General features: G+C 60.8%; 1 protein-coding gene across 12 annotated transcripts in view; it reads right to left on the bottom strand.

Moving 5' to 3' along the window:
- Positions 1–27,151, bottom strand: part of MAD1L1 (mitotic arrest deficient 1 like 1) — a 293,088-nt gene that overhangs the window by 167,090 nt on the left and 98,847 nt on the right. For 11 of the 12 annotated variants that reach the window (XR_006058001.1, XM_042240605.2, XM_060406090.1 and 8 more), the window contains one exon: positions 4,052–4,196. The exons of the other annotated variant lie outside the window; for it this stretch is intronic. Coding sequence is in view for 9 of the 11 variants with exons in the window: in XM_042240605.2 (XP_042096539.1) it covers positions 4,052–4,196 (145 nt within the window). In the remaining 2 variants the exon portion in view is untranslated. The remainder of the gene's footprint in view (positions 1–4,051; positions 4,197–27,151) is intronic. 12 annotated transcript variants of the gene reach the window in all.

Below are 27,151 nucleotides of genomic sequence, written 5' to 3'. Positions count from 1 at the left end.
AGAGCCCCCTGGGCACAGCGTGGACCCCTGGGCAAAGGGGGCGCCCCGTCCTCAGGGAGCCCCTAGTGACACGGCTCCCCCAGCCCAGGCAGGGTGCCCACCTTGCTCCTGGGCCTCCTCCAGCACAACCTCGTCTGTCCACAAGGCAAGAGGAGCCCCGGCCTCTCCTGGGGGCCCCCCAGCACTTCCTGCCTCACCTTCTGCCTCATATCTGTTTCTTAAGCAGCAACGGTGGGGAGCCATGAGGGGGATGTCATCACCCCCAGACCACGCCCCCGAGAAAGCCGGCCGGCAGTAACTGCTGTCCTCCTCCAAAGGCCGCGCCCCCAGGGAACTGGGGGTGGGGAGAAGAGGGGAGTTTATTTTCATTTTTTAAAATTTCATGCAAAAAGTTAGCTTTCACTGCTTAAAGTCTATAAATAGGATTCTGTAACCATATTGTGGAGTATTAGGGGCGCGCTGGAAATAGCGCATTTCAAATAGGAAAATGGTCTGTGTTCACCCAGTTCTGGAAGCCAGTTTTCAATTGCTTAAAATAGTCAGGGTATTTCACCAAGGTAATTACACTCTTAGCTATCAGTAACAATTAAACTCTTAGACTGGAGATGCTTAATAAGGTCTCAAAATAAAATCGCACGCTCCAAACACTGTACTCCGAAATGTCAAGCATGGAAGCAGGGCCCTCGGTGGCTCGCGGGAGCGGGCGCCCCCTTGGCGGGCTTGGCCCAGTGCCCAGCGGAGGGCGGGACAGTGCACTCGCCACACCGGCCCAGGGCCGGGCTGGGGGTGCCCAGAGGGTGGGGGCGCCTCCCCAGGAAGCACAGGGAAACGTGAGCAACCACACCTCAAGGCCAGACAGCTGTCGCGAGGAGGTGCCCCGAGGAGGGAGCTCACAGACCACGAGGGGGCCCTGTGTGAACCCACGGGGCCACGCGGGCGGGGCCGCACCCCGCACCGAGCCGGAGGCAGCAGGCTGGCCACCCTCCGCAGACTGGCCTGACGAACGGCTTAATCACTCGGCTGGCAGGACGGATCCTGCGTGCTGGACCCAGGCCGCGTGGGCGACCATATCGACCCCTCACAAACACGCCTCCAAGTGACAGGCGATGTAAGCCGTCCGTCAGTGCCAGGCAACCAACGTGCCTCTCAGACCTACGCCCGTGAGCGCAGCGGGCCAGGCCGGGCTGAATCAGGCCAGAATGCACCGCTGCCTTCCAACCTGCTGAGCCAGGGAGAGGAGTGGAAATTTCCTGCCTTGGGAGCCGGGAGCAGTGACTCTCAAGGGCAGAAAGCGCCCAAGACCGAAGCCAAGCATGAGCGTGTGAATGCAGAGGCACCGGTGGACACGCAGCCCCGCCGAGCAGGCGCCCCTGCCCCGCGCCCCGGGCGGGAGTCCACGCCCAGAGCCGAGGCAGCCCTCCCTGACGGAGAGCAGGCCTCCAGGCCACCAATCCAGCCCCAGGACACTCACTCGCGGGGCAGCGCGGGCACCAGCCGTGGGTGACATCGACGGGGCTGGTGGGCCCTGCACGGGGACAGCTCGTGAGCTCTCCAAGCGGCCAGGCTGTGCCACCTGCGGACGGTCAGGGGCTGCACCCTCCCAGAGAGCCTCACTGGCTGTGACTGCACTGCACGGAAGTGGACCAGCCTTAACACCACGGCAGGGCCCGCGCAGGCCCACGGGGTGACTCCTCCCAAAGCCTGAAGGGGCTGCTCTGGGGCCACAAGCAGCTGAGGCCGGAGAGCCGCCCACCGGGAGGCACGCACCCTCTGCCCCGCTGCACGGGCAGCCCAGAGCCTCGCGGGGCGGACAGGCAGGGGTGGGCCTTGCCCTGTGTCCACCCCCCACCACCCCTTATCTGTCCTCCTGACCACTTTCCCCCATCCCTCCCACCCGACCCCCGCCGCCGGCAGCCTCCAGCCTGGCCTCTTTCATAAGCTCAGCTTTCTTAGATCCCACCCACAGGCAAGACCATCTCTGTCTGAGTAATCTCCTCAGTGTAACCCCCTCAGGTCCAGCCACACCGTCGCAGGCGGCAGGATCTCCACGGCTGAGGAGCAGCCGCCGCACACCCTCCACCCCTCGAGAGGTCCTCCGGGCTTTAGGAACAGAGCTGCGACAAACGAGGGGTGCGGAGCTCTCTGCAAGACGCTGCTTCTGTCTCCTCTGGATAAACGCCCAGAGCCGGGACCGCTGGGTCGCACGGTGGTTCCATTTCTGAACCTTCAGGAACCCCCATCTGGTCCTTCTGGAGTCTTCCCAGCACCCCGCGAGCACTGTCTCAGTGAGAACCACCAGGCCGGCTGAGCGACTTCCGTGTGGAGCAGCACGGAGCACTCAGAGCGGGCCGGGGTCACCCGGCCTGAGCTCTGGCTGAGGACAGAGACCCAGCGAGCGAGCCGTGCTCCTGCGATCACAGGGACGGTCTCCCGCCCGTCTCCGGGGAGAGCTCTGTGCTTCCTGCATCAGGGACCACACAGCCTCCAGCCCAGATGTCAGGCCCCGGCGCCGCTGGCGCCCGTCGGAGCCCTGGCCCTGAGCTCGTCTGCCTCCCCTCTGGGCTCTCGCGCGCCCTGCACCCTCAGGTTGGACGAGGGTCAGCAATGGCTGGTGGACCTCGGTTGCCCTGTTCTTTCCAATGTCTTGTCTGGAGCCGCAGCGGCTTCCTGCCGTCCACACTGGGGCTCCCCACCAGGGAAGCCCGGTTCTCCACGCTCCTTCCACCAAGGTCAAAGTCCCAGGTCTCAGCTCCACCCTCAGCACCTTCAAAACTCCTCCGGAGCCAAGCCGAGCTCTGCACCTGCCACGTCTGCAGGCACCAGGGGGTGTCAGCCCTGCCCGCCTGTCCCCGGGACCGTAGCTTCCGTCGGGCCGACCACACGCCTGTATCGTGAGCGTGTCCCACAGCAAAGACACCAGGACACACGAGAGACGGAGGAGAGGGGAAGGGCCTGGGGAGCCAGCCCAGGGGGCCAAGCGCGGCCGCCCCGGAGGCAGCGGGGCTGAGGGTCTCCCCTGAGGGGCACCTGCTACATCACTGGTGGGACGAGCCTCACCCAACACTCACAGCAGGGCACGCCCGCGGGGCACAGGCCATGAGACAGCAGGCTTCCTCCAGCTGACTCATGACCAGGAGGTCCCGGGGTTTTATCAAACCGTCAAGAACACACGGTTGTCACACGTAGTACTAGCTCCTGGTGCGTCCCGGCAGAACTGCCCCCTCCCAGGTCGGGGCCCGCCCAGCCCCTCAGCATCAGCCTGCCAGCAGCTGGACGGCCCCACCTGCCCCCCACGAGAGCATCTCAGGACAGATTCTGGCTTTTTCCTGCCTCGTCTTCTGAAATTTCAGCATCCACGGCAACGTCTTAAATTACGCTCTCTCACACAAAAACCTTAATTCATGCTCTGCTTATCGAGGCAGACATCAGAAGCCCCAGGCTCAGCACAGTTGGAGACCCCGGCCCACAGTGCATGCCAGCCTCTGCTCACTGGGCTCTGAAGGAGAGGCTGGGCCTGCCTGGGGCCAGAGGGAGGCTGACCCGCGTGAGGAGCCAGGGTCTTGGGGCCGACGACCGAGCCCCGGTCAGCACGTGAGGCCCTCAGGAGGAGAGGAGCAGCGGGGCTTCCGGGTCAGCATCTCAGAGCCTCCTGAAGAGGCAGGGTGAAGACAAGGCGGCCACATGGCCAAGACGCCCCCCCTAGGGACAGGGGAGCCGGCCTGGCCTGAGCCGTGACTCCCAGGCAGCTCCGCGGGTGGCTAACCGCTCCAGCAGTGAGACACGTTGCTGAGGGCTATGAGTGCACCACGTGGCCGACACTAGGCCAGCATAGGCCTGGGGAGACGACTAAGCGTGGACGCGGGGGCCGGCTGGGGATCTGCTGGCCTGGGAGGGTGGACGCGGGGGCCGGCCGGGGGCCGCTGGCCTGGGAGGGTGGACGCGGGGGCCGGCCGGGGGCCGTTGGCCTGGGGCTGAAGACACAGGGGCCCTGAGCCGCTGGCCTGGGAGGGTGGACACGGGGGTGGGGGTTGGCCCCGGGCGCCGCTCGTACCTTCGTCAGCAGCAGCACTCGCTTCTGCAGCCGCCGCGCCAGGGCCTCGTGCGTCTCACGCCGCTTCCTCTCCTCCAGCAGCTGGCCGCCGAGCTGGCGGGCCTCTTCCTGGAGCTGCAGTCGCGCCTTCTCCAGCTCCCGGGCGCTGCAGGGGCCGAAGGGCAGAGGGGTCAGGCCCAGTGCCCACACATCACTCAGCCCCCAGACAGAGCCGCACGCGTGCCCAGCCCACCCCCCACTTCTGAACAGCTGAGACTCCGGATTCAAACGGGGCCCAGGGTGACCCCAGAACGCGCCTCACGCAGTGGGGAAGATCGCCGGCCACGCGCTCGGAGGTGCCTCTGAAAGAGCCAGGCCAGCCTGGAGGACTTCCCACAGACCCGCGGAGGCCCCTTCCCACCCCCAGATCGTGCAGAGCTCCAGCAGGGTGGACCCGGGGGCCCTGAGCCACCCTCAACCACAGACCGGGGTGGGCGGCCCTGGGCCCAAAGCCCAGCACTCCCCTCAAAATGCACCCCCTCCTTCACAGCCTGCTGGGCCGTCCTCTGCCTTGGACTGTTCCCACACTGACTTTCAGAGCCCTGTCCCATCCCGCCCACGTCAGAGGTGCCTGCACACAGACACCCCCGTGCTACCAGGAGAGCTCCTGGGAGGCGCGCCACCGCAGGGCAGGGAGGTGCCAGCCCCGGGGCATCGGGCGTGGCAGGAGCACCATGCGGTGTGGACGTCAGACGCCAAGCTCACACCACTCCAAGTAGAGAAAACCTCTTTCCAAAAAACCTTTAATATTCTCCTCTGTTCCTTTCCGTCTTTTTTCAGCCACGCCATGCACCATCCCCAACCAGGGATCAAACCCACAGCCTTCGCACCACAGGCACGGAGTCTTCACCACTGAACCACCAGAGAAGTTCCTGTTCTTTCCTTTGGAGGTTTTATCAGGATCCCGTCATAAGCTGCGAGTTGTAACATTTACCTGGGCTGACGCCCAAAGACTACACCGAGACGACTCTGAAGACATGAACAGCTGGAGCTGAGGCCTACAGAGGCCACCTGCACCTTGCATCATTCTTGGGTGTCCAATTATTTTCTTGCCTCGATTACACGATTTTCAAGAAAACCTTAATCCACAGGGATGGCGGGCAGCGCTCTCCTTGGGGGTGGTCTCCACCACACTAACCTTTCCTATTTCACATCTGAGCAAGCCTGTAGTTTTTTACTATAATTTACTGCAATTCTGTAAACAGCTAATTTGAGAGTGAACGTGAAACACACATTTAGAGAACGCCGTAAGAGGACTCCTGGTCTGGGCTCCTAAACAGGGCTCAGCCCCCGCAGGAGATGGCATGTTATCCCCCAAGGACCCCGCGCCTGCCCTGCCGCCTGACCCCAGGCAGCCCCGCCAGAAAGCCTCATCCTAAGACTGAGCCCCCTGACCCCGCTGCACAGCTGGCCAACGGCACCTGCCACCTCGAGGTGATGTGTAACTAAAGCATAAAATGATATTTAAAAACAAGTGTATAAATATTCATTTGGAACAGACTTGTTAACAGGCTATTTTGAGCTCCAGTTCAATCTGGAACTATTCAAAGGCCAACTGAACAATCAAGGGCTGTGACATGACTCTGGAATCACTGACTTCAGGTGGGGATGCTCAGAGCACTTGAATCACAGCTCCGCCTCGTGATTTAAACAGAGAAGCTTGGTCTCCCTTGTCTGAGCAGGCCGAGGGCAGGGGGCGGGGTTGTGCTGCCCCGCACCCCAAGCACAAGGGGGAGCGGCGGGGGGGGGGGCCCTCTTCAGAGGAGGGCTGGCAGGCCTCCTGCCCAAGGCGTGCGGCTCCCTCCCCCCAGCGCCTCCTGCACCGCCTGGCAGGGCAGAGCTGGAGAAGAAGGCTGGAGAGGAGGGTGGGGGCGCAGGAGCCACGGGGCAGAGGCAGACAGGAAGTGAGCACGCGGTCACCTCAGGAGCAAGGGCCAGAGCGAGGGCAGGCAGAGCAGACGGTCAGCCTACGGGGCAGCGCACCCACCCACAGAGGGCAGCACCAGGGGCTCTGAAGCCACCGGAGTGTGCGAGGGCCACAGGGGCCAGAGGGCAGGCAGACAGAGGACGAAGAGCAGCCGAGGAGGGCTGCACGGAAGAAGCAGCCGGGAGCGAGTGGGGCCAAGACCACCTCCCAGAACAAAGCAGCAGAGATGCCCGCAGGGGACGGAGGAGGAGGGGGCGCTGGCTTCTGCAGCTTCTCGAGGAAGCGGCTAGGAGCACAGGCTGTGCCCACAGGAGTGACCTCGCAGGGTGGGGACGCCCCCATGGGCAGGAGAGGAGGGACCGTGAACAGCTCGGCCTCGGGGACAAGGGCTGAACAAACTGGCGCAAACGTGCTGCTCCCCCAGGAGCCTGCTTTCCCGACGTTTCCAAGATCTCACCCGGTAACGTCCCCGATCAGCCTGCCCCACCTGCCCACAGGCCGGGCCCCCCTCCCGGAGCGCCTGGGGTGGGGTTGTGGGGGAGCAGACTCGGCAGAACAGGCCTGCAGCCCGACACACGGCCGCCAGCACCTCTGGGCGGGACACAGGCGTCCAATCGCACAGCCCCTCCTCTCCGCGGGAATCTTCTCTCCACACACCCCTCCTCTCCGTGGGAACTTTCTCTCGCTCCATCGTGGCCCTTCTGCTGAAGCAGGGGAGAAACTCATAAAAAATTAAACTTCTGGCTCTGTGCTCACGCTGAACCCTGGGGTCAGTGGCATTTTCGTGCACCCCTGGGAGCTCAAAGAGAGGCCCTCGGTTCTCAGGGGAGTGGCCGGCCGGCATGTGCGTCCATTAACGCCTGTTTGCGCCAGCGTCCGCAGGAGGGGGTAAGGCCTGAGCACGAGAGCGCGCTCTGCAGGCGGGGCCGCGCCTGCTGCCCGGACATTGTCGTCTTCAGCGCACCCCGCACAGAAAGGCCTGCGTGCGAGGAGCGGTGAAGGGCGTCAGGCTCTGTGAGGCTGCAGGAGCCACCATGCCCTTCTCCTGGCCGCGCAGCACCGCTGGGAGGCAGGAGGGCAGGGCGGGGCCGGGCAGCCCAGCCGGGAAGGACACTGGCCCTGTCGGGGCCCCACTCTGAGCTGCGTCTGGGGCAGTGGCTTCCCACCCAGGCCTGCCTGGCAGGGCAGCTCAGAGGGCGGAAACGGTGCTCCTGTGGCTGGACCCGAGTTCCCACCAAGAACAGCCCTGAAGTGCGTGATCCCTCTGGGCAGTGACATGGTCCAGACGCTCGCTGGGACAGCGGGAGGAGGCAGAGCTTGATTTGTGACGAGTGCCCGGGAGTGTTCCCCAGGCAGCACCAGGCACCCGCCAAGGCTCAGATGCCTGGCGGTCACATGGCAGCAAACAGGTCACTGTCAGTGACCATCCCCAGCTGCTCAGAGTCCTCCGCACATCCTTGCCCCGGGCGAGAGCGGACCCGGCCGACACGCGCTCCCCAGCATCTCTGTCCAGCGCAAGGACCCGGCACACACCTCCGCCGACAAGGGCACGGGCCCACTGCCAGCCACTCTAGTACAGTGGCCACGTGTCCCGGGCCACTGGGGACAGGCAGGCGGCCGTGTGTTCGTTGGGAAGGACGGGGCTGCATGCCAGCCGCAGAGCCACACCCCTGGGGCAGCCGCAGAGCCACCCGAGGATGACCACGCGGCTCGGGGCTACCACAGCTCCTCAGGGAATCCTCAAAAGCTGAAAACCCTCCAGGGCTGCGGGTTGGAGCCGAGGTCCCAGAGGCAGACAAGAGGGGAGAGAGCGAGCTGACCCCACGTGGGGCGCGGCTGGCGGGCAAGACCCAGCAGGATTCAGGGACACAAGCGAGCCATGCACACGTACCCAAAGGAGGTCAGGGGTTCGGCTGGGAGCAAGGTCACCAGCAGCTCCAACGGCAGGGCCGCCAAGACGCCCTGAGGCGGCAGGCAAGGCCCACAGAGGGGGCCCCGGGTGCAGAGGGGGATGTGTGTGTGTGTGTGTGTGTGCGTGCGCGCGCGCGTGGGTATGTGTGGTGGGGTGTGTGTGCATGGGTGTCGGGGGTGTGTGTGTGTGTGTGTGTTGGGGTGTGTGTGTGCATGGGTGTCGGGGGTGTGTGTGTGTGTTGGGGTATGGGTGTGCGCGCGTGTGTGTGGTGGGGTGTGTGTGTGTGCGCGCGTGGGTGTGTGGGTGTGTGGTGGAGTGTGTGTGTGTGCATGGGTGTGGGGCGGGTGTGTGTGCGTGGGTGTGTGTGTGTCAGCCACAGCAAGGGCTCTCGGGGTGCAGCGCCCCACATGTGTGTGTGCGCGCGTACGTGTGTTCATACGGTGAGTGGTCCAGGGCACAGGAGGCCCTCGGGACCCCTGGCTAGGGAGTGGGCGGGCAGGGGTACAGGGCACTCGGCACGAGCACCAGCGTCCAGGTGGTCAGATCCAGGAGAAGCTCTCAGGTGGCAAGGATGGCAGGGCAGCTTAGGGGCGGCCGGCCTCCAGCCAGAAGGGCTTCAGCTTCCGCTGCCTCCCCCCGGGGTGGGGGAACCAGGGGGCACTACACCGCCGGGGCCCCCCACACAACAGGGACTTTCTCACCGCCAGAACTCAGGGTTTACTGCTGGAAGCCACGGCCCAGAGGATAAACAGTGGACGGAGGGACTACGAGGGAGCCAGGTGGGGGGGTACTCACGGGAGGAAGGGCCCCCGAGACCGATGCTCCCACAGGAGCACGCGGACAGCCTGCAGGCCCCGCCCCCGACGCCCGGCCCTACCACAGGCACCCCGCCCGTACCCGCAGCCCTGGGCCAGGCCGCCCTGCCCCACTGCTGCCTGCTCAGTGTCCCCCTTCCCGACCAAACACACAAACCCACCTGGAGGCAAACCTCAGCGCCACAGGGATGAGACGCCCGCCACACGGCGAGGCCTGTGGCCGCCTCATGGCCTGCATTTGCAGGACGGCCCGGTCCAAGACCCGGCCCAGCTTGGTCCAGCCTCAGGGAGGCGCGCCGGTGTCCACAGGCCTGGCCGGGAGCCGCGTGGCAGCCCGACAGGGCGGGGCGGCTGGTGAGACAGAGCCAGGCGCTGGTTTCAGGAACGCTGTCCCAGAGGACAGGGTGCCCCCCACACAGGGGCTCCTGCCCCCGTGGCGCCTGGCTGGGCCCCAGGGGCAGCACACACGCAGGAGGGGGGAAACCAGCGTGGCTTCTGGGGGCCCAGAGGGGGACCCATAACTCCCCGGACAGAGGAGCCTCCAGAGCCCACCCACTCAGAGCCCACCTGTGTACTCGGGCGCCCCGATGCCCAGCCAGCCGGGCTCACGGGGCTGAGCTCAGGGCGCCCCAAGTCTCACCCAGGGGCAGCGCTGGCGTGTGTGGGGAGTCAAGGGCGGGACGCAGGTGCCCCTCCAGCCCGGGTCCTGCTCGGACTCGAGAAGGGCCACCTGGGAGGGGAGCCCAGGATGCCCAGGCTGGTGGCACACAGCCGTCTTCACGTATAGCATCTAATTTCAATCCTTAAATGTCTCCAAAGGTCAGCACACATTTCTCAGAAAAAAATTTTAAAAATCCAAACAGCGGAAACAGAACCAGAGAACGAGGCAAGCAGAGGCTGACGTAACTGCGATCAAGGGGCCGGTGAGGAGCAGGCTGAGGGGCCCGCCGCCCGGCCGCCGCCCCCAACATCCTATCAACCGGAACCACCAAATTCAGTTTGCATTCCCAGATAAACAGAGGCCACACAGAAAATACTCTCATCTGACCTTGAAACGTGAGAAGGAAAATCACCCTCTGCAATTTCAATTCAAGTCCAACCGTAATGAATATAACTCAATTTAGCCGATCCATTACCAGCCTGTAACTGCAGGGGTGGGACAGCTCCAAATTCTGGGGAGGGGGCCCAAGGCTGGTTTGGTGCAGCTCCCCTGGGGCAACAGGGGCGCAGGGCCAGACGCAGTGGGGGCCCTCAGACCCTCTAGAGTAGCTGCCCGGACCCTCGCACTTGGCCCTCAGGAGCACCTCCGGGAGGAGACAGCAGCCGAGTAATGAGGTGACCCGACCTCTCGTGCGCACCGGTCTCTCTAGGCCCCACGGCGTCCCGGGGGTGCTGGTCAGCGCAGGCTCGGGCCTTCACTCACTGAGCACCCTGAGCCCCTAGCCTCGAGGTGAGCACTACAGAAATGAAAAATGAGGAAAAGGGTTTCATAAGGTCACACCTCCTGTCCTCAGGGAGCTCATGGCCCAGCACAGGAGACGGGATAAAAACCAGGACCAGCAGAACCAGGACCAAGAGGAGAGGGAAGGAGCACAGCTGCCCGAGGACAACAGCCAGGCCAGGGGGGCACAGGGCTGGGGGGCCCGACGCCTCCCTGCCGTCCCGGCCGGGCCAGGCGGTCAGAGGGCAGCACCAGGCCGCGGGCTCTGAGCGCACCGTGCTGTGAGCTCGGGCCAACGTGAAACTGAGATAGCACCGTCCACCCGTGTGCTCCCGAGTCGCCAGAGGACCCCAGCAGCCACTCTGACCGAGGCTCCAGCCTGCAGACAGTGCCAGCAGCGCCCTCCAGGCCTGCAACTGACCCTGAACCCGCGACAATCCTTCCGGCTGCCTGGGCACCACCTGGGCAACACAGCCCGGTACACCCATTCATTCTCCCGCAGACGCTGCTGTCCTGACAACCCGCCGGCCAGGAGCCTTCCCGGGAGGCTGGCGTCCACTACATCCACCAGGCGTGCAGCCGCGGCCCGCAGGGCTCCCGGGGAGGAGCAGGCGCGGCCGCACTCCCTCTAGTCTCCGCCTGATCAGCACCTGTGGGGCGCCCCCCGGGCTGGAAGGACGAGAGGACGGGAGAAGTCAAGCTTGAAAAGCTACCAGGCGCTCCCTCACTGGCCCCAGGGAGGCACCCGCCCAGCCCTGCTGTGCCCACAGAGCCGCCTGCTTGCCAATCGCGCGTCCGCCCCAGGCGCGGGGCCCGGGGCTGACACGCGCCTGGAAAAAGGCCAGTGCTGCTCAGTTCCTCTTGCCCTTGAAGAGCCGACGAAGACAGGAGCGGCCTTTCCACGGCAGGCCTGGTCGGGGAAGCAGCAGCACCCCTCCGCTCACCCACAGGACGGGCCCGAGAGCCCCAAGACCACGCCTTGGGGCAGGACTCCTGACCTCACCTTGCAGGTGCCGCCTGGGGCCCAGGGGAAAAAGCGCCTAGTGGGTCTGGGTTGGGGCAGTCGGCGGGGGCAGCGGCGGCTGGGGCTGCGTGGTCCTGGGGGGGAGGGGGGGGTCCGCCCTGCCCCCACCACCTGCATGTTGCATGAGGGGACCCAGGGACACTGTTCACCCCTCGAGATTCCTCAGAAGAAACGCACTTTGTTCAGAGACGGATGGGCTGCCCGACACACGGCAGGCGCTCTGCGTCCGACCTTCTGCATAACCCTTGCGATCGCCTTAGACGCGGCCTCGGGCGCCCTGCGTCCTGCTGCAGGGCTGTGGGAACACCCCACGGCTTATCCGGTGACAAGGAAGGCCGCGGCCCCACGAGTGGGAAGGCAGCGAGCCCCAGCCAAGGCCTGGGCTGCCCCTGGAGGAGGTGTCACCCAGAGGCCCGGGCGAGCGCCACGTCTGAAGAGGGCAGAGCGCAAGCAGGTGCGGTGGTGAGGGGTGCCTTACCGTAGAGGAAGCACCACCCGGGGCTCAAGAAAGGCGACAGGAGAGCCACGAAGACTCCAGCAGAGGCTGGGGCCCACCCGCCCACACGGGGCAGCGGGCCGCAGGGGCCCCGGGGGGCCTGGGCCTGGGAGTGCACAGCGTGGGGTCAGGGTCAGGAGTGGGTGGGTCCCCAGGTCAGGGTCAGGAGTGGGTGGGCCGCCAGGGTCAGGGTCAGGAGTGGGTGGGTCCCCAGGTCAGGGTCAGGAGTGGGTGGGTCCCCAGGTCAGGGTCAGGAGTGGGTGGGCCGCCAGGTCAGGGTCAGGAGTGGGTGGGCCACCAGGTCAGGGTCAGGAGTGGGTGGGCCGCCAGGGTCAGGGTCAGGAGTGGGTGGGTCCCCAGGTCAGGGTCAAGAGTGGGTGGGTCCCCAGGTCAGGGTCAGGAGTGGGTGGGCCGCCAGGTCAGGGTCAGGAGTGGGTGGGTCCCCAGGTCAGGGTCAGGAGTGGGTGGGCCACCAGGTCAGGGTCAGGAGTGGGTGGGTCCCCAGGTCAGGGTCAGGAGTGGGTGGGCCGCCAGGTCAGGGTCAGGAGTGGGTGGGCCGCCAGGTCAGGGTCAGGAGTGGGTGGGTCCCCAGGTCAGGGTCAGGAGTGGGTGGGCCGCCAGGTCAGGGTCAGGAGTGGGTGGGTCCCCAGGTCAGGGTCAGGAGTGGGTGGGCCGCCAGGTCAGGGTCAGGAGTGGGTGGGTCCCCAGGTCAGGGTCAGGAGTGGGTGGGCCGCCAGGTCAGGGTCAGGAGTGGGTGGGTCCCCAGGTCAGGGTCAGGAGTGGGTGGGCCGCCAGGTCAGGGTCAGGAGTGGGTGGGCCGCCAGGTCAGGGTCAGGAGTGGGTGGGCCGCCAGGTCAGGGTCAGGAGTGGGTGGGCCGCCAGGTCAGGGTCAGGAGTGGGTGGGCTGCCGCTCACCCACTGAGTGACTCCGCCAGGAGTCCCCCACAGGCAAGGTCTAGTTCTACACTCAGACCAACACGGGGGAAAAGACTCTTCAGGGACATCCACGCAGCAACTCTGTTTTCACTGGTGACCCTCCACCCCGCAGGGAGTCTGGAGTGAGCGGCGCTGGGCAGGGTGGGCAGGGAGAAACTGAGCGGCTGGGATAATTCAACAACATTCAGGAGACGCCGGCCGAAGGTTGCCAGTGGATAACTCAGAGAACAAGCCTAGGCGTGTGAATAGAAGGCGGAGAAAAGCGAAGGCCTGGCTTGACTGTGAACACTTACTGAACTTCCTGAAACTCCTGGAGGAGAGAAGGAGCCTCACCCACCACGGAGGCCTCCAGAGCGGAGCCCAACCACCACGTGGACCCACCTCCAGGCACCAAGGAGGAGGCGCCCTGGGGCCCCACACAAGCCCCGCCCCGTCGTCTGTGAGTGTCTGAACAGCACCCCCGCCCCCGCCCCATTGTCTGTGAATGTCTGCAACGAAGCCCTGCCAGCTCCCTGTCGTCTGTGAGCGTCTGCCCCCCACGGGCCCCCGGCTCCCTGTCGTCTGTGAGCGTCTGCCCCCCACGGGCCCCCCGCTTGTTGTCTGTGAACGTCTGCCCCCCACCCTCGCTCCCTGTCATCTGTCGTCTGTGAACGTCTGCCCCCCACGGGCCCCTCGCTCCCTGTCGTCTGTGAGCGTCTGCCCCCCACGGCTCCCCCGCTCCCTGTCATCTGTGAATGTCCGCACAGCAACCCCGCCAGCTCCCCGTCGTCAGGCCCCAGGTGACACTGGAGGCCACCAGAGCCATCATCGGAAACACACACGCACGGCCTGGGAGCAGGCGCCGGCTGCTGGCTCCCTGCACACCCCCTGCCGCAGTCCCCAGGCACGCGGGCTCTGGAGGCCAGTCATGAGGTCTCTGTGTCCAGACTCCACGCTGATCACGGCCGCCAGCACACGCTCACAGTCTTGGGTCCCTGCTTACACAGGCCACCAGTCACAGCAAACGGAGCGCCTCCTGCGCGGCCCCATCGATGCAGAAGAGAAGGCCACGGCGGCCAGCTCTGTGTGCACCCTGCGTCCTGGGACGAGCTGCGGGGCGTGGGCCGCCAGGGCCCCTTGCTCGGATCTGCCAGCTGCCCCACCCTCCATAATGTGCAGGCCTCACCCCAAGCCTCACTCACAGCACAGGCCGCGCACAGCCGCAGCCCCTCTGGCCACCGCTCCAGGGTGAGCCCAGCCCTGTTCCACCCACAGGGCACTGAAGAAGTGCCTGCTTCCCAGGGACACCCGCCACCACCCCAGGTGGCCCCCATGCCGGCTCCCCGCATGGCCCTGGGTCCTTCGTGAACACGGCCCCACGGATCAGATGCTGAGACCTTGTGACGGAAAGACGCCTTTCTTTGAAATGGCCTTTTTACAGCAAACTGCTCAAGTGGCAGGCTGCGGGCAGAGACGGCGATTGACAGCCTGGCTTGCAGGGGGAAGGGGCCTGCGGGAGCCCCAGGGGGTGGCCCAGGCCCTCCCCGAGGGGCTCAGACTGGCCGTCAACGCCCACCAGACGGCCGGGCCAGAGGGCCCGCTGCACCACGCACCAGGGCCCCCAGCCACCACCCACCAAGTCACTGAAGGAGGCAAGGTTACTTTAGGGGCACCTTCTCAATGAGCCTCACAAGGTTCTCAGGCATTAATGTTACAAAACCGTTTTTTGAAGAATTCATTTTTTAGACAAAATTTACATAAAATCTACCATCACACCATTTCAATGTGAACAATTCAGTAGTTTTAGTGTATCTGCAACGTGAGAGCTGGACCATAAAGACAGCTGAGCACCGAAGAATTGATGCTTTTGAACTATGGTGTTGGAGAAGGCTCTTGAGAGTCCCCTGGACTGCAAGGAGATCCAACCAGTCCAACCTAAAGGAAATGGGCCCTGAATATTCATCGGAAGGACTGATGCTGAAGCTCCAATACTTTGGCCACCTGATGCGAAAAGTCGACTTACTGGAAAAGACCCTGATGCCGGAAAAGACTGAAGGCAGGAGGAGAAGGGGCCAGGATGCTTGGATGGCGTCACCGACTCTACTGACGTGAGTTTGAACAAGCTCCGGGAGACAGTGAGGACAGAGGAGCCTGGCGTGCTGCAGCCCAAGGGGTCGCAGAGCCGGACACGCCCGAGCGACGGACCAGCATCAGCACCGACTGCAGAAGCTCTTCGTCACCCTCCACCCCGCTCCCCGCCACCGCCCCACCGTGAGTCTGCTGACTGGGGACACCGTCTTCCTGGACTCGTACACCTCGGGGCCCTCTCTGACTGGCTTCTTCCAACGAGCATCTTGGTTTCAAGGTCCATCGCACGTCACCACGCAGCCCTGCTCCACCTCCTTGTTGGACGGACCATGGCTCAGCTACCCACTCAGCCTGCATGGACGCCGGGCAGCCTCCAGCTCGGACGACTGCGCACGCGGGTGTGTGAACAGCTGTCCCGGCCGCCCCCCACGATTCCCATCCCGCCAGCGGTGCCGAAGGGTGCGGCCTCTCCCCCTCCTCGCCAACACCCGCTTCCCGTTGTTTGAAAGGAGCCGCCCTCTGGGGCGAGAGGAACCGCTCCGGGGTTCGGGCCCATTCCTCTAATGATTACTGACACTGAGCAGCTCTTCACGTCCTTACGGGACGTTCATTTACCTCCTTTGGAGGAATGTCTATTCAAGTACTTAGCCCATGCTTTTAATCAGACTGTTTCCTTGATGGCTGAGTTGTGAGAAGTCTTCATATATTCTAGACACCAAACCGTTATCAGATACTTAGCAAACATTTCCTTTCTTACACGGGTTGACTTTTTTTAGTTTCTTGATGGTGTCCTTTGATGAATTTGATTTTATTTCAATAAAGACGATTTTACTCTTTTTTTTTTTTTTTTTTTTTTTTGCTTTTGCATAAAGACATTTGTGTATGTTTTTGCTTGGTATTCAAGAAACCGTTCTCACCTGACCCAAGGCCATAGAAATTTACGCCGCCAGTGTTCTTCTAGGAGCTTTATAGCTTTAGTTCTTGCATCTGGGTCTCCGATCCATTTGAGTTAGGTCTTGCACTCAGTTTGAGGCAGGGGTCCAAAATGTATTCTTCTGAAGCTGTCTCAGCACCATAAAATGCATTAGGAAGAGACCCCTCTTCTTCTATTTTTTTGGTGTTAATTACTTCTATAAATGTAAGGTAAACTCACCAGTGGAGCTTTGCCGGACATTCTTTGGTTGTTAATTATTACGGTCTGTTCAGATTTCCCGTTGCTGCTGAGTCAGTCTTGGTGCTCGCCGCCTTTCTGGGACGCTGCCCCTGCCGCCCAGAGGAGCTCCATGCTGCCTCTCACGGCTCCTCGTGTTCACTTACGGTCACTCCCGCTTCCAGTCTCATTAACAAGAGACGCCTCTCACGTTCGCTTGGGCACTCCAGCCACAAGCCGGTCGGTCTTATTCATCTTTCCCAATAACCAGCTTCCTGCTTGTGGTCTCCCCTGCGGTCTCTGTCTTACTGTCTCTTCACTGCTTCCTTCCTTGGCTGCTTTGGGTTTGTTTCGCTGGCTTCTCCGTTTCCAGCTTCTGAAGGCAGTCTGGCTTCGGGTCCCCCGGCTGCGGCGCGGGGCTCGCAGCTGTGCGCCTCCCTCGGGGCGCCGCCTCTGCTGCACGCCTGTCTTGGTGTGCTGCTTTTTGGTTCTGGTTCCTTACCAGGTATTTTCTAACCTGCCCTGTAACTTCTTCTTTGACTGACTGGTTATTAAGAAACACGCTCTTTAACTCCTGCCTTTTGTGAATTTTCCAGGGAGAAGGCGATGGCGCCCACTCCAGCGTCCTTGCCTGGAAAATCCCATGGGCGGAGGAGCCTGGTGGGCTGCAGTCCATGGGGTCACTGAGGACTGGACACGACTGAGCGACGTCACTTTCACTTTTCACTTTCTTGCACTGGAGAAGGAAATGGCAACCCACTCCAGTGTTCTTGCCTGGAGAATTCCAAGGACTGGGGAGCCTGGTGGGCTGTCGTCTATGGGGTCGCACAGAGTCAGACACGACTGAAGTGACCTAGCAGCAGCAGCAGCAGCAGTGAATTTCCGAGTTTCCTTTTTTAAACTGACTTCTAGCCTCAGTCCACTGGGGCAGAAGGACACACTCTGTGTGGTGCTGAACATTCTGCATAAAGCACACTTCTGTCCTGACACACGCTCGGTCCTGGGCAGCGTTCCCTGTGCCCCTGAGAAGAACGTCTGCTCTGCCATCGAGTGGGCTGTCTTACAACTATGTCTATGCCTAGATGCCCTCGCCTACAAACCGGGACAGACAGCCCTACCTCGTGAGCCTCTCACACAAGCTCACGGAGAGAAGGTACACAGAGGAACCGCCGCAGCCCTGCACCCAGGACCTCCTGGGGCGTGGAGGAAATAAGCAGCGCTCCAGACAACCCAGGGAGCAGTCCCTCCTCAGGGCAGGCTGGCCCCACTGAGAAGCACTCAGCCCTGTGACCTCTGCACTACACTCTGATTTCCTAGGAAAGTTTGACTCAGAAAGAGGATCCACCTTTAGGGCCGCTGGGGTGAGGCGGGGGCGGGGGGTGGGGTGGGTGGAGGGCAGAGAAAGAGTGAAGTAAAGACACGGAGGCCCGTGGGGTGGGGGGCGGCGCTTGTGCACGTGCCCCCCCCCCCCCAGACGCAGCAGGAGTGGCGACAGGCAGGACTTCTTTCCTGCATTCCTGGGAGGGGATGAGGCGGGCGCCACCCAGCTTACCCTGTGGGCGTCCCGCAAGTGCTGAGGAAGAGCCGCCCCTGGAAGCCGTGAGTCACCCGCTTCTCCAGGAGCCCCTCCCTGTGCTGAGCCCTGCAGCCTTTCAGGGGGAGCCACCACCCTGCTCAGCAACCCCAAAGGCAAACAGCACTCAGCAAGACGAGGAAGCAGCCTGGGGACAAAGACCGCTTCTCTCCACACAAACTCTCCAGAGGAAGTGGATTTCAAAGCGGCCATCTGTCAGATTAGCATCCGAAAGCTGTACCACCATGCGAGCGAGGAGCCTGGCTCGCCTGAGCCCAAACTGCATCACAGTAGCAGAAAGAGTCCCATTTAAATGGTAATAATGCCAAGTGCTTAGGAAGCATTTTACAGAAAGAAGAGCCCAACTGCACCCCAGCTCCAGGCAGGCTGGACCAGACCCGCCCTCCCGGCAGCCCACCTGGACCTTCCCAGACTGAGTGCAGAGGAGAGGGACGTGAGCTGGGGGCCCATCGCCCGGGGTGGGGTGCGCAGGCCGGGACGCGCCCTGCAGCTGAGGGCAGAGGCACCCCGGCACACCTCAGGCAGCTGCAGGGGTGGGCGGGTGGGGGCTGGAGGGGGCCCAGGGCCGGCAAGGCAGTCTGTGGACGGCAGAGAGAGGGACCCCGCTGAGTGCCACCGGGGGCACCGCAGGGGGCACCCCCGGCTCCCCAGGGTGGATGGGTGCCCTTCGAGGGCCGAGGGAGGCACCCCAGCATCCTGTGGGACATGCTGCACCCACCGCTCCCAGCACGGCGTCCCTGCATGGATAGGCCTGTCCGCCGGGAACGGCCCCGGGGAGAAGGGGCACAGGAACGACGGAGCGGGCCACCGTGCCTTCGGGCCTGCCCCTCGGAGCGCCTCTCAGCCTGCACGCAATGAAGCCAAGGAAAGGAGGTGAGGGAGCCGGCCTGCCCGCTGCCCGGTCAGCCTAGGGCTGCTCTCTGCTCTCCAAGGAGAGGGGTCCTGTGGCCCAGGCTCGGGGTCGACCGTCCAGCTCTGGGTAAATGTGTAAAAAAATATAAAGAAAAGGAGCGGGCACCTGGGTGATAAAACAGCGTGCAGCTACAACAGGTACAGCGGTGGTGGTCCTCGCCTGTCAAAACAGCGCAACGCAACTGCAGAGGCTAACGCGGGCTCCAGTCCACGCAGGGAAAGGGCTGAGAGGGAGCCCTGTTATTTACGAAACCCCATTAGGACAGCTGGGAAGCTCTCTGGAGAAAACAAAGTGAACCCTCACTTCATAGCTCCTATCAAAAGACAGGCTCAGTGGATGAAAGGTTTTAGACATAAAACATAAAATCATGAAAGAGGACAATACGGGAACCTTTTTTGATGACTTAGGAAACAGAAACTTTTCCACACTCATACAGAAACAAAATGGAAGCACTAGAGGAAAAGGCTGGTGAGTTCAACCGGAAAAGAGCTGAAAACGAGCACGCGGAAGAAAAGCTGTGTAGCCAGATAGAAAGGAAACGTCACGCTGGGAAACCAGTGTCCAGCAAAGGGCTGATTTCGTTAAGCTAGTAAAGCTTCTCTAAAAAATTAATTTTTAAAAAGGCAGGCCAAATGTTTAAAAGATTATGATCAAATACACAGAAAAATATGTCATTAACAGGGACACTGAGAGCCCTTCACAAAAGCCACGATCTGAACGGCCAGCAAGCGCAGAAAACAGTGCTCAGCGTGGTCTGTCGATAGAGAAACACACGGGGAGACCGCAGGGAAGCACTACCAGCTGGGAGACTGACAACCCCGAATGCTGGGGGCCACGAGCGCCAGGTCCCTCCGGGACCGGTGGACGGGAAACGGCAGCTTCTCAGCAAGACGCGCGGGCCGCACCCTGCGCCGCGGGCGCGCGTGAGTCCGCCACGGACGTGCAGGCTCCTAGCCTTCTCGCGGCGGTCAGACAGGGCCCCGCCCAAACAGGACAGGACGGGGTGGGGACAAAGGCACCGCGTCCGCACGGCGGGGGTTAGGGGCGGGGCGGGGTTGGGGGCGGGGCGGGGTGGGGTTAGGGGCGGGGCCACTCTGCAGGGGAAAGCGCCACGGGCAGACGGGCACGTCCGCTGCTCAGCACCCTTCCTCGGCGTTCCCAAGATCCACCCGAGCGGCTGTGGCCTCGGGCCCTGTGGCCGTGGCTGTGTTGCATTGTGGATGTTGACGGCACAGGTAACCAGGAGCCCTAACCCTAACAGAGAGCACTCCTGTCTGATGAGAGGGCTGAACGGTAGTCTCCTCCGTCTGGTGGGGGTGCTGACCGGGCTGAGGGCCCAGGGATCCACTTCTCCAGACCGGACGGATTGTAGCTACTGTCCGAGCTGTACCCTGAGGGGTCGGCACTGCAGTGCACATCACGGGCCCCTCGGGAAGGTCCTACTCAGACAGCAACAGAAGTTTTCTCCTGACAGTCACCGAACGAGACTGAAAGGCCAGGCCTGGGCTGTGCAGGGCCCTCCTCCCGGGGGCAATGAGCCTGGGGCCCGCCCAGCACCTCCTGCCTTCAGACCCTCCTGCGTGAGGAGCAGGCCAGCTGCACAGGCTGAGGCAAGCTTACCAAGTCTTTGCCTTTATGAACTGTGCTTTTGGTGTTATATCTAAAAAAAAATTACTGTCAAGCCTAAGATCACACAGATTTTCTCCAATATTTTTTCCTACAAGATCAAAGAGCCTTTATAAGTGTTAAGCCAGATAACGTGTATATAAAGGCACCTGGCCCAAGATAAATGTTCAAAACTGGTTGGCTTCTTAAATGTGTGTATTTTTCTAAACAGTTCTGCTTCTAAGTATTTCTCCTAAGAGAATAATAAGAAATGCAAATGGATTTGGGGACATGTATGTTAACCAGATGTCCTTTTCATTATAGGGGACTGGAATGCAAAAGTAGGAAGTCAAGAAACACCTGGAATAACAGGCAAATTTGGCCTTGGAATGCAGAATGAAGCAGGGCAAAGACTAATAAGAGTTTTGCCAAGAAAATGCACTGGTCATAGCAAACACCCTCTTCCAACAACACAAGAGAAGACTCTACACATGGACATCACCAGACGGTCAACACCAAAATCAGATTGATCATATTCTTTGTAGCCAAAGATGGAGAAGCTCTATACAGTCAACAAAAACAAGACCAGGAGCTGACTACGGCTCAGATCATGAACTCCTTATTACCAAATTCAGGCTGAAATTGAAGAAAGTAGGGAAAACCGCTAGACCATTCAGGTATGACCTCAATCAAATCCCTTATGATTATACCGTGGAAGTGAGAAATAGATTTAAGGGCCTAGATCTGATTGATAGAGTGCCTGATGAACTATGGATGGAGGTTCGTGACATTGTACAGGAGACAGGTATCAAGACCGTCCCCATGGAAAAGAAATGCAAAAAAGCAAAATGGCTCTCTGGGGAGGCCTTACAAACAGCTGTAAAAAGAAGAGAAGTGAAAAGCAAAGGAGAAAAGGAAAGATATAAGCATCTGAATGCAGAGTTCCAGAGAATAGCAAGAAGAGATAAGAACGCCTTCTTCAGTGATCAATGCAAAGAAATAGAGGAAAACAACAGAATGGGAAAGACTAGAGATCTCTTCAAGAAAATTAGACATACCAAGGGAACATTTCATGCCAATATGGGCTGGATAAAAGACAGAAATGGTATGGACCTAACAGAAGCAGAAGATATTAAGAAGAGGTGGCAAGAATACAGAGAACTGTACAAAAAGGATCTTCACGACCCGGAAAATCATGATGGTGTGATCACTCATCTAGAGCCAGACATCCTGGAATGTTAGTGGAGGTGATGGAATTCTAGTAAAGCTATTTCAAATCCCGAAAGATGATGCTGTGAAAGTGTGCAAATTTGCCAGCAAATTTGGAAAACTCAGCAGTGGCCACAAGACTGGAAAAGGTCAGTTTTCATTCCAATCCCAAAGAAAGGCAATCCCAAAGAATGCTCAAACTACCGCACAATTGCACTCATCTCACACGCTAGTAAAGTAATGCTCAAAATTCTCCAAGCCAGGCTTCAGCAACACGTGAACCGTGAACTTCCTGATGTTCAAGCTGGTTTTAGAAAAGGCAGAGGAACCAGAGATCAAATTGCCAACATCCGCTGGATCATGGAAAAAGCAAGAGAGTTCCAGAAAAACATCTCTTTCTGCTTTATTGACTATGCCAAAGCCTTTGACTGTGTGGATCACAATAAACTGTGGAAAATTCTGAAAGAGATGGGAATACCAGACCACCTGACCTGCCTCTTGAGAAACCTGTATGCAGGCCAGGAAGCAACAGTTAGAACTGGACATGGAACAACAGACTGGCTCCAAATAGGAAAAGGAGTACGTCAAGGCTTTATATTGTCACCCTGCTTATTTAACTTATATGCAGAGGACCTCATGAGAAATGCTGGACTGGAGAAACACAAGCTGGAATCAAGACTGCCGGGAGAAATATCAATTACCTCAGACATGCAGATGACACCACCCTTATGGCAGAAAGTGAAGAGGAACTAAAAAGCCTCTTGACGAAAGTGAAAGAGGAGAGTGAAAAAGTTGGCTTAAAGCTCAACATTCAGAAAACAAAGATCATGGCATCCAATCCCATCACTTCATGGGAAATAGATGGGGAAACAGTGTCAGACTTTATTTTGGGGGACTCCAAAATCACTGCAGATGGTGACTGCAGCCATGAAATTAAAAGACGCTTACTCCTTGGAAGAAAAGTTATGACCAACCTAGATAGCATATTCAAAAGCAGAGACATTACTTGGCCGACTAAGGTCCGTCTAGTCAAGGCTATGGTTTTCTCCTGTGGTCATGTATGGATGTGAGAGTTGGACTGTGAAGAAGGCTGAGCACTGAAGAATTGATGCTTCTGAACTGTGGTGTTGGAGAAGCCTCTTGAGAGTCCCTTGGACTGCAAGATGCCACCAGTCCATTCTGAAGATCAGCCCTGGGTGTTCTTTGGAAGGAATGATACTGAAGCTGAAACTCCAGTACTCTGGCCACCTCATAGGAAGAGTTGACTCATTGGAAAAAGACTCTGATGCTGGGAGGGATTGGGGGCAGAAGGAGAAGGGGACGACAGAGGATGAGATGGCTGGATGGCATCACAGACTCGATGGACGTGAGTCTGAGTAAACTCCGGGATTTGGTGATGGACAAGGAGGCCTGGCGTGCTGCGATTCATGGGGTCGCAAAGAGTCGGACATGACTGAGCGACTGAACTGAACTGATGTTAACCAGAGTATTATTTAGAATAAGGAACACAAGGATGAAAATAGGTATCTGTTGAGACCTTGGCTAAATAAAGTCTTCATAAAGAAGCAGCCTACAGCCCAAAGGTTACGTTTTAAAAGAATACTTAACATGGAAAAAGTTCACAAAAGTTTAAACAACACAGGAAGACCCAAACCAAACAGTATGAACAGTGTAAATTTCCCCTAAAGGTGCATCAGGAAAGCGTGCCTTCTGCACACACGTCGACGACGTTGGGAAGAATGTGAGGCAGCGTGCGGCGGCTTTCGGGCCAGCGATTGTGGGAGGCCGTCCTGCTCACCTGTTCTCGTCTTCTCTGCTACCCTGTCAAACGCTGTAATGAAGACGTGTTCCTCTGAAACCAAAGCCCTTTTTAAAGTTAACCGAATAAAATGCTGACATCTCCTTCGCTGCCCCCTGCCCTCCTGTCAGGGAGGGGGCATGCACGTCCGGCCGTGGGGAGAAGGGCTCCCGAGGGCCATACCTCTGGCCTCCCCCTCACGCAGGTCAGCGAGCCAATCACACAAAGGCGTGCCACCCGGTCCCCGCGAGGCTCAGGGGGACTTGGATCCCCTGGGAACGTCAGGTCACCACTGAGGCACCCAGAGACGGGGACAGAACCTGGAGACAAATGGTACCAATGGAACCAGCACAAAGCCAAGTGCCACATGGGAAAAGCCGGCACAAACGTTCACCAGAGGGATGGGCAAGAGCGGCCGCAGCCGCCCGGCTCACACAGGCCCAGACTGGAGCAACCGGAATGGCCAGCAGCAGAATGGTGTACAAAACCCCAGCACTTCCCAAACGGAACATCTCAGCCCCACAGTGAGCCACCGGCAACCACACACAGCACGCGTGGCTCTCAGAGCGGCGTGCCCGGGAGCAGCAGCACACGGCTGAGACAGAGGCGGGCGGGGCAGGGTCCCCCCGGGGGACTGTGCTCCTGCGAGGAGGAGGAGGGCACGTCGCTGGGAGGGGTCTGGGAGAACCGGCAGAGCTGGGACAGGCAGACAGGGTCCCCCGTGAGGGTCTCGGGGACCTATCCCCCCTGAGATCCGCAGGGGTCTGACTGTGTACCACTGTCTCCGAGGCCACAAAACTGTCAGCCAAGCGGACGGTGAGGAGCCCAGCGTCGCGGGCAGGCCCCAGGCCCCGCGCAAGGAAGGACTGTAAGGATCAGCCTCCAAGGGAGCAGACCAGAAGGCTGTCCCCGCGGCCAAAACCTGGGCTCCCACGGAGGACAGGACGGGTCCCCGCATGCGGTCTGGTCTCCTTCAGCCACCACGGCTTCTGCCAATGGGCACAGCAGACCCGCAGGGGCCGGGCCGGGCACGTAGCGCCGTTCTGGAGGAGAGCAGGAGGCCTGCGTCCGTCTCTCTGCCGAGAGGAGGCAGGTCCAGCTGCTTGCAAAGGATGCCTCGTGCCACAGGGCTGTCTCTCAGGTCCAAAAGGCAAGTCAGGAATGCTCCCTGTCCCCGCAGACACCACCCTGTCTGTGCTGCAAGGCTCTGGCATGACCTCGTGGGCTGTGCAGACACTCGGCACAGCACGCACCGTGGCCTCCGCCTGGGGGTGAATGCCAGCAGAGAACAGGAAGGCTCGGCGCCTCCCTGGCTGGGCCCCGAGAGGGGAGGCTGAGGCCCCAGCCCAGCAGAGGACGCGAGGCCTTCCCATGGCGCTCAGGGAGCTGTGTGTGTGTGCGCACGCGGGCACGTCCCGTCTCGGTGACCACAGCTCGGGACCAAGCAGCACGGAGGAGGCCCACCCTTGGGAGGACCACAGTCTGGGGCACGCAGCAGAGCCCCGGGCCGGGGCGGAGGATGGGAGCCCGGCCGTCAGGAGCTCCCAACGCCGCCGTGTGGGCAGTGAGGGCGGGCATGCGGGCCAGGCCAGCTGGCAGAGGGAGGGGTGACGAGAGCTCCACCCGCAGGGTGCTGCCCTCTGCCCTCGAAGGCTCGGCAGGCACCCGGCCGCAGCTGTGGTCACCTGCCCCCCGAGGGACGTGGCCTCCCCTCGGCCGCCGCAGCTGGCCCGGCGCGGGGGCTCCCCGGGGCAACTCGGGCCACCTGGGCACCATCAGTATTCAATGGCGATGGACTCCTCTCTCGTTTGCCTGCTTTTGTGCTGCAGAGATAAGTAACATTTCTAATCTCTGCTATCTCCCAGCTGCAAATGTTCAAGCACTTTTTTCCTCCTTATTTAAAAAGCAAAATCTCGTTTTAGATTTGCAAGACAGACAGCTACTCCTCCTCACTGGAGTAACAGCCTGGCACCCAGAGGCCAGGCAGGCCCTGTGGACGGGAGGAACATGTCAGGCTGGAGACATCAAAGCCCCACAAACTTGAACCAGGAGATCCAAGTCCCTTCGAAACTCCTCCCCACACGGCCGAGGAGGCCTCCCGCTAGGCTGTCACTTCCTGCGGAGGATCCGCAGCCGTGAGCTGCCGGCACTGACAGAGCAACCTCTGCAGACCAGCAGAGGCCAAACAAACACCCCAACGAAGTGGGCCACTCCCCCCACGGAGCCCCCGGGAAGCCGACGAGGCCTAAGAACAAGCACGCGGGGGACGGAGGGGACCCGGTGGAGGCAGCAAGGGGCCTGGCGCCGCAGGCTCCCCGCAGGTGGGCCCCCACTCCCCTTCTGCCACACGACAGCTGGGCCAGTTGGGGGGCACGGGCATCCAGGTACGACCCGTCGCCAGCTGGGACGCAGGGCAGGGCGTGCAGCTGCTGCAGATTCAGCGAACCCCGGGGTCCCCAGGCTCAGCAAGAGCCCGAGCAGCTTCCAGCCCCAAGGCGGGCGGGGGTCCGGGCCGAGGACAGCTCTCTAGCCCTCCTCCACACACGCACGGACAGCTGGCCTCCTGTCTGCTTCTGCAAACTGATGGGGAAGAAGCAGCCTTTTGCATTCCAGCTTTTAAGACAGGAACAAGAGATTCAAAACAACGTCACACCAGGCGCGTCTGAGAATGAAACCCTGCTTCCCCGGGGGTGGTGACAGTGCCACCTGGACCTGACAATGCTAGGGGCCTGCTCAGGCCTGCCCGGCAGAGGGCAAGGCTGGGCAGCTGCCCGCCCACAGCACAGTGGGACCCGGGCGCTGTCCGTGGTCCTGACGCTGGTTCCCACCCAGAGTCTGAGACCCGGACAGCAGCCCTGGGTCACACCCTCACCCTGGCAACCGGTTCTGGTTTCACTGCCACCTTCCATCATCGTTCCGGCCCTGGAGGGGTTCAGGCAGGACAAGAACGGCCCAGGGACCCGCCCCCAGCACGGCCGCCGGCATCCCGGGCGGGCCCAGCCCCTGCCGGCTCAGGGCCTGAGCTCACAGGCGGCTCACCCTCAGGTTCACCTTCACGCTCCAGACACGCCCAACAGGTTGACATCGGTGTTAAAACCTTATCATTTATGGAGCGACTCAGTTACTAGCGGCGTCTCAATTGCATGTCAGAGAAAGAGAAAATTGCCTAATTAACTGCTTCCCCATCAGCAGAGAAGGGGCCGTGCTGCCAACTTGTCCTCAGCTCCTGTCTCCCGCCCTCTGAAACCCGTGCCCCTCTCGTCAGAGACCATGTTTAATCCTTGTCTCCCCCCAACGACAGGGACTGTGAGCAGACCACGCGCGCAACCCTCACCAGCCCGCCTGCCCCCACAGGCGGCCATCCCCGTCTCCACCCCAGAGGTGCTCCACCACCACAGGCGCAGGAGGAATGCACACACGCTCCTGTCACTGAGGCCACCAGCCAGTGAGCCGCTGTGACTGGGCCTGTCCACCAGGCTCCGCACTCTGAGCCCCCAGCAGACACACTGCGGCCAGCGTGTGGGCACGGGCAGTCGAGGGGAGCAGGCCTGAGGCTGCTTGGAGCACCGCGTCCCATTCCACCCCAGCTGCTCGGCAGGTGGGTCCCGATAGAGCCTCCGAGGTGACAACAAGCCGGCAGGGCCTCATGGGCAGGCTCCGCGCCGGCCTGGTCCTCTAACGGTCAGCCAGCACCGACAGCTCCAGGGCAGCCTGGGCTCGCATGCTTGGCTGCGCTGACCCCGCACTCCCCTTGGAGACGGGCTGCTGCTGGCAGGAGGAAGGTCGCCACAGCAGCAGCACCGAGCTTTACGGAGACGTCTCCCCACAAGGCAGCTCTCTCGGCTCGACGAGTGTGCTCCTTTCTACACTCTCTGGAGAAACCTGTATGCAGGTCAGGAAGCAACAGTTAGAACTGGACATGGAACAACAGACTGGTTCCAAAGAGGAAAAGGACTATGTCGAGGCTGTATATTGTCACCCTGCTTATTTAACTTATATGCAGAGGACATCATGAGAAACGCTGGGCTGGAGGAAGTACAAGCTGGAATCAAGATTGCCGGGAGAAATATCAGTAACCTCAGATATGCAGATGATACCACCCTTATGGCAGAAAGTGAAGAACTAAAGAGCCTCTTGATGAAAGTAAAAGAGGAGAGTGAAAAAGTTGGCTTAA

This window comes from Ovis aries, chromosome 24, assembly GCF_016772045.2.
Source record: "Ovis aries strain OAR_USU_Benz2616 breed Rambouillet chromosome 24, ARS-UI_Ramb_v3.0, whole genome shotgun sequence".
In the NCBI taxonomy this organism is placed as follows: domain Eukaryota; kingdom Metazoa; phylum Chordata; class Mammalia; order Artiodactyla; family Bovidae; genus Ovis; species Ovis aries.
This window is presented reverse-complemented; position numbering and strand designations above follow the sequence as displayed.